Raw genomic sequence first — 7,427 nt, 5'->3', positions numbered from 1 at the left:
ACTGTATATCAGTGAATTATTCATTGTCTTTTTCATATGTATTCTGAATTTAGACAAGATTCCAAGCAGCTTCAAAGAATAAAGTGTGAGAAAGTTGGGAATACAGCTACAATGTATATGTGTGTATAGCAGAAATACGTATTTAAATATCCTAATGACCTGTATTTGCCCTACATGCAAGATAAGTCATTTTATACAAAAGTGAAAATTTTATGTGATTTGAACAAGCTACTGAAGACAATAGAAAAGACATGTCTTTTGCCAGAAATTTTATTTGCAAGCTCAGCCAGGAAATATTTATGAAACTGGGGCTTGTTTTTTAAATTGATCAGCACAACCATGTGCAAAACTGTAAGTAATACGCTACCAGTTGTTAGATACACTAGTCATTCATGCTTTCCCAGACACAAAGCTACCTATATTGTCCATCATTTTTTAAATCACCTCTGCTGCAATGAAGAAAAACATTTATAAATACAGCTCAGTATATCATCACCCATTTCTTTCAAAAAAGGAAAAACATATTTCTAAATTTTATCAGCTTTTTAATTTCTGTGCGATGCCAATATAGATATACATTCCGAGTCCATTCCCCACAATGTTGCCAAAGATGTTGCAGCTGGAAAGCACCTGTTTAGCTGCCACTGTTTTTGAACTCGCCATTCTCAGTGATGGACAGTTTGATGGGGCTTGTGTGTGATATATTGTTGCACAAATTTTGTATTTTGTAACACTCCTTCACCTGCGTGAGGGTGCTTATTAGCCGGGAGTTAGCAGCATCCAATGCACTGATCCTTTTTTCCTGTGAATGGAAACAAATATTATTAGCTGCATACAGAGTTTGTAATTTAAATAAATCAGTACAATCTTTGCATTATACTAGGGCAGAAGATCTATCAAGAAACAATATAAAGAACAATATGCAGGCTGTAATAAACCGGGTAGTACTTGAGGGGGCACAAATAATGTAGTAGTACATTCTTACTTAATGTATTAATTAACTAGGAACTAAGTGTTAGTTACCTAATGATCCCATGTTCATTCATCATTAAATCAATTATAATGGTTCATATATTTGTACTTGAATAGTAACTGAGTTACAAAGTTACTTTTGCGCCCTCAAGGAAAGTGTTACTGAAAAGTGTAGAAGTTTTTAGACAGAACTAGGAGCACACCTTGTTTACATACATTTCCTTCTGCTCCAAGATTTTGCCTTCCTTGAACATGCATCAGTCATTTTGCCTCTACATACTATTTCTACCACCATTTGATTTCAACATTCAGTACAGCTATCTCAGCAATAAAATTCGTAGTTATCTAATTGGAACAATACTGCTATCAAAACAAGGCAGTGTACCGACCACTCTAATACCGTTTATAAATAAAAAGCAGTATACAATTATTTTTAAATTGTACACTATACTGCAATGTTAAAAAAGACGTATTTAATTACATAAGTTTTTATGGACAGGCTCTACAGTAAGTTTTTTTTTATTAATTTGGCTGTTCCAAAATATATTCCAAATATACACCATCGTCTACGTGACATCGTTTTTCTGCCATAATTAAAATGCCTTTTTTCAAGTTAAATAAAATAAAACTCACATTAACACATTAAATCCAATTCCTCACAAATCACTGCAACTGAAAAAAATAAACAGGCAATCCTTATGAAGAGCTACAGCGCCCTCCACAATTATTGGCACCGCTTGTAAAGAATTGTAAAAAGGGTTAGAAAACAATCCAATCTTTGATCAAAATTAATTTACCGAAGGAAAAACAAATTCTTCATCGAGAAATAACTATTTTCAACAAAATCACATGTGCCACGATTATTGGCACCCCTGCTTTTAATACTTTGTACAACCTCCCGTTGCCAGTATAACAGCACTGAGTCTTCTCCTGTGACATTTTATAAGGTTGGAGAATACCAAACAGGGCATCTAAGACCATTCCTCTTTACAGAATTTCTCCAGATCATCCAGGGTCCTAGGCCCTCTCTTCTGCACTCTCCTCTTCACCTCAGCCCACAGGTTTTCAGTGGGGTTCAGGTTAGAGGACTGAGATGACCATGGCAGAAGTTTGATTCTGTGGTCAGCTAACCATTTTTGTGTTGATTTGGACATGTGCTTAGGATCACTGTCCTGCTGGAAGATCCAATGACGGCCCAATTTTTGTTTCCTGGCAGAGGCAGCCAAATTTTGATTTAAAATGTCCTGGTATCTATGGAGTCCATGATGCCATGTACCATAACAAGTTTTCCAGGGATTTTGGATGAAAAACAGCCCCACACCATCACAGAACCTCCACCATATTTTGCAGTTGGGATAAGGTTGTTCTCATTATAGCCATCTTTCCTTTTTGCACCAAACCCACCTTGAATATTTATTGCCAAAAAGCTCCAATTTTGATTCATCAGACCATTAAATTTGGTTCCAGACAAAGTTGTAGTAGTGTTTTACAAACTCCAGGTGCTTATAAGAACATAAGAACTATACAAACGAGAGGAGGCCATTCGGCCCATCGAGCTCGCTTGGGGAGAACTTAACTAATAGCTCAAAGTTGTTAAAATCTTATCTAGCTCTGATTTAAAGGAACCCAAGGATTCAGCTTGCACTACATTATCAGGAAGACTATTCCATACTCTGACTACACGCTGTGTAAAGAAGTGCTTCCTTAAATCCAGTTTGAAATGTTCTCCCGCTAATTTCCACCTATGGCCACGAGTTCTTGTATTGTATTGTATTGTATTGTATCTTATGCATGTGGTTAACTGACAAAAAAAGCTTTTTCTGGCATACCTTCCAAATAATCTGTTAGCAAGAAGGGGGCGAATGATTTTGGTTTTTTCAGAGACGTGGTAACCTCAAGATTTTACTTGGTCTTGTAATTCACCAACAGTGAACCTCTCTTATGATCCTCCTCACTGTATGTGAGGGAAGAATAAACTTGTGTCCTCTTCCAGGCAGATTTGTAACAGTTCCAGTTGTTGTCCACTTTTTTATTATTGCCCTAACAGTAGAAATGGGCATTTTCATGTGAATAGCTATCTTTTAATACCCACTCCCTGACTTATGAAGGTCAACACACTTCTCCCTCATTTAGTTATGTTCTCTTATCTTTCCCATGTGGATGGATGACTAAAGGAATTTGGGCTCTGTGTCACTCATGTTTGTACCCCAATTAATCAAGAAGTTATGAATTACAGCTTAAAGGTTCGTATTCACTGAAAGATGTACAATTAACGGGGGAAACATGCTTCAATTACATTATGTTCACTATAATTTCCAGGGGTGCCAACAATCGTGGCACATGCGTTTTTGTCAAAAATATTTATTTCTTGATGGAGGATTTGTTTTTCTTTGAATGAATTTATTTCATTTTTTTCAATGTGAGATGAAGCTACTTCACTAAAAAGTAAATTTTTTCTAACCTATTTTACAAATCTTTATAAGTGGTGCCAATAATTGTGGAGGGCACTGTATGAGACAAAATGAGTTCAAAGTTGTTTCATTTCAAAACTGATTATGGCTTACTACTGTACCTGTGCTGCAATAATCTTCTGCTTGGCATCTATTATTGCCTGCATCTCTGTATGGTCCTTCTTCAGTTCATCTTCTACAGTCATCAATCTATTTAAGGGTGGAGAGATAAAAATAATAAAAGAGAGAGTACAGTGCTGTATAATTATGCATAATGTACAATGCATTGTGCAAAGTGTAAAGTTTGGTGGAGGGGGGATTATCGTGTGCGGTTGTTTTGCAGGGGTTGGGCTTGGCCTCTTAGTTCCCGTGAAAGGAACTCTTAATGCTGTGGCATTCTAAGCCATTTTGGGCAATTTCATGCTCCCAACTTTGTGAGAACAGATTGGGGATGGCCCCTTCCTGTTCCAACATGACTGCACACCAGTGCACAAAGCAAGGTACATAAGGACATGTATGAGCGAGTCCGATGTGGAGGGGGGACTACTTTAGTAAAACCCTAACCCTAGTTATTTGTGTTACCAAAGAGTTAAGGTAAGATTTGAAAGTTAGAAAGTTTCTTAATGCCTCCCTAGGACGGATCAGACTGAACACAGTCATAAATAAGGATTTAGTTGACTGGATAAGATCGATCTGTTGTGATATAGTTTGGAATGTAAACAAGCAAAAGTTATGTTTTAGTTAGAGCCCGCCCACTGAGTTTGATGGGTGACTTTGACAGATAATTTTATGGTTGCTATAATCATTTCAATAGTCATTTAAACAATCATTTAAATAACAATTTAAAAGATTATTTAAACAATCACTTAAATGACAGTTTAAATAATGATTTAAATAACATGTTTATTTATTGAACACCCTCCATGTTGAAGCAGTGAACCTAATTTAATGAAGTTTTTTCCCTCAAAGCACACTGACATTCTACGCTAGTTTAAGGACTGGAAAACATGCACATATCACAGATTTGATTTACAAGAAAAGGGATACAGGGCAAAGCAGGTATAGGACGGGAAGGATGTAACTTCTGTTTACGATTCTGCTGATTTCAATGAAATACCGAAAGATGATGCTCTTCATCTGGATGTCCTTCTCCTCTTGCTGCCGCCGCAATCTCTCCTCACTATCCTGCAGACGCACTTTGTAGTCAAGGAGCAGCTTCTGCATCTGCTGTTCCTGAGTCAGAAGGCGGTGCTCATATTCGCCCAGGCGGTGGCTGGATGCTCGCAGACGCTCTTTCAGCTTAGAGATTTCAAGTTCATACTGATGGAAATGGCCCACAGAGACACCCACAAAGGGACATGACTTAAAAAATGAAGCACAATGAGTGTTGGAAGCACAACTTTGTATTTGCACGTTCAAAAAGTGAAAGTGTGTCTCTCTCCCAGCCAAAGTCTAAGTTACTTCATGCAAGAAACCACTTCCACTAGAGATCAGTTCTAATCCACAATAGTCTGATTTACATCTAAACTTAAGCAAAAGTACAAGATGTATACCATAATCATATAGATGTTTGGCTTTACTCTACATCAAGAAAATTCTTGAGGACCCATCACACCCTTAACATGTACTGTTTGAATGCCTGCCTTCAGGCAGACGTTTCAGATCCTTGAAGACTAAAACTAACAGACTAAAAAACAGTTTCTATCCTTCAGCCATCAACATGCTAAATGCTGCTAAGCTTATAATCTGATCTAATGCACCTATATTTACAATACAGTGTCATATTTACAACTAAGTTGAACCATTGCTTAATTTTAATGCTGCTATTTTCAAGTGCAAGAGGTGAAACGTGCAGTGTCTTGAAACTATGGGGTATGACTACTGTATCGTGCTGGTCTGTTTGTATATTTATTGTTTGTTTATTTATTGGATGTTTTATTGTTACTAATGTGTCTATTGTTTGGATGTGACACTGGAGAGGATGCACCTTTAAATTTTGTTGCTGTGGAAACAACAATGACAATAAAGCATCTGAATCTGAATTAACTACACCTTCATAATAAATATACCTTAACATCCTAACATACCTTAACAGCATTAATATACATTAACAACAAACATATTATGATAATAAACATTATAATCCTATCATATAATGTTTACTATTAATGTACATTAAAACTGTCAAGGTATGTTAGGATGCTAAGGTATACTTATATGCTGTTTATGAATGAATAAGAAATGCATTATGAATATAAAGTTAATGTAAAGCATTACCAATTTTTAATACACATCCAGCTTTACTTGTCTTCTTCAATCACTCCACTCATGCATATAAATGCTCTCAAGGCTACACTAAGAAAATTCTTTACCTTTTCTATACATTTGCTTCCATCCTGACTTGGGCAATGCTTTTCTACCTCATAATCTTCATATTGCCCATTATTCAGCACCCAAGCAGCTGTCCTGTCCACTGGGGACACGTTGACCGATTCGATAGGTACAGCCACCTGCAGCCAACACAAGCATGCTGAGAGCCTGCAACTTATAGCCGACACCACTCCTGGTAAAAAATTTTGTGTTAACCATTTTTTGTAGAAGTTTGTCTACTTCTGTATGCATGTATACCTTATTATGTCTGTGGACACAGTACCTGCTTGTTTGGCTCCCTGGCAAGGGATATTGGGCTGTCCCTGGAGGAGGCAGAATGCTGACAGGAACAGTCATTATGGAGGGCCCCTTTGCTGGTGCTTTTGTTGCTCTGCAAGGGGGAGCTATGAGGAAGGGTGTATGGAGCCTGGAGCCCATCACTAGAGCATACTTGTGCACCCATGACAACGTGGTGGGTGTTCAAGTGACTCTGTGGAGACAAGCCAGCAGGCTGGGGCAGGGTATCGGGCTCTGGCTGCCCAAGCTGACATGGAGTAAAGCACTCCTTGCTTAATGCACTTCCATGATCACATTCTTCTATGCTGCTGTTGGATGCAATGCTCATGTTGCTCTGGAAGAATTCTTTAAAGCAGCTAAGGCCACGCATGCTCTCCATGTTGAGACTCTCTGAGCTCGAGCCTGGATGGAAAGATTTTTCTGACTGAACAGGCAGATTGACCAGCTGGTAAACAGGATTCTGGAAGCACAGAGGCCGCGAGTTGCTTTGCTGTTTGACCATGGGGTGGAGGGGCTTCCGCATCTGTGGGACACTTTGGGGCAGGTCGCTCAGCATCGAAGGTCCCAGATTTAAAGAGTGAAGAGAAGCATGGGGGAGTCGCAGGATGCCGACAGACATCTGGGGGCCCATGCAGCTGAGCCTGACAGAGCGCTCACGCTGTGGCATTCCCTTATCATGACTCAGCTGGAGATCCTGCAGGTCCATCAGAGAAATGCTACGGCCATTGGGAAGAGGATTTTCCTGATCCTCCTTTTCAAGAACTCTCATGCTTTCTGTAGACTGCTGGGCAGTGGTGAGCCTCTTCATTGGGAAGATGCTGTCTACATTCTCCTGGACTGTAGACTGCACAGGCACCTCACTTAGAATAATACAGAACATGTCAATTCAGTCTGTTTCCTTAGTGAGGATAACAGTTACTGTTATGGCATATTGTACAAATAGTACTATACTGCTTTTAGATCAGCCAGTGACTTCACTGTGTCACAAATCTGGAAAACTAAATACGATATGCTAAAAATTCTAACTGTTGTACAGTTATACGGGTATATGGAATTAACGTTTAAAACAAAATGTACACAACTGTATGGAAAGTATTATCAAAATAAATAACTATATCCAGACTGACTCAGTTACTTAGACCTGTTACCCCATTTTGAGAAGCTTAATATACTCATAGCTGTACCTTTCTATCTTTATTAAAGAACAAATCTTTCTGGATGAAAAGAATCATGCAAGCAAAAACACCAGAAGCAAGCAATTTAACAAGACTCAGGACAAATATGTACTCTATAGTTTTCTTCAATTAATTCAGATTTTTTGTAAAGAAGTTACTATAG

At 38.3% G+C, this 7,427-nt stretch overlaps 1 protein-coding gene across 5 annotated transcripts in view; it reads right to left on the bottom strand.

Moving 5' to 3' along the window:
- Positions 1–254: 254 nt before the first annotated feature.
- Positions 255–7,427, bottom strand: part of rasal2 (RAS protein activator like 2) — an 89,288-nt gene continuing 82,115 nt past the window's right edge. For all 5 annotated transcript variants that reach the window (XM_072704512.1, XM_072704510.1, XM_072704513.1 and 2 more), the window contains 5 exons: positions 6,076–6,949; positions 5,795–5,932; positions 4,540–4,742; positions 3,545–3,632; positions 255–802 (listed from right to left, as the gene is read on the bottom strand). In XM_072704512.1, coding sequence (XP_072560613.1) covers positions 635–802; positions 3,545–3,632; positions 4,540–4,742; positions 5,795–5,932; positions 6,076–6,949 — 1,471 coding nt within the window. In that variant the 3' untranslated portion in view covers positions 255–634. The remainder of the gene's footprint in view (positions 803–3,544; positions 3,633–4,539; positions 4,743–5,794; positions 5,933–6,075; positions 6,950–7,427) is intronic.

Source organism: Paramormyrops kingsleyae, chromosome 21 (genome assembly GCF_048594095.1).
Source record: "Paramormyrops kingsleyae isolate MSU_618 chromosome 21, PKINGS_0.4, whole genome shotgun sequence".
NCBI classification, from domain to species: domain Eukaryota; kingdom Metazoa; phylum Chordata; class Actinopteri; order Osteoglossiformes; family Mormyridae; genus Paramormyrops; species Paramormyrops kingsleyae.
The sequence above is the reverse complement of the archived record's forward strand: the minus strand, read 5'-3'. Positions and strand labels throughout refer to the sequence as shown.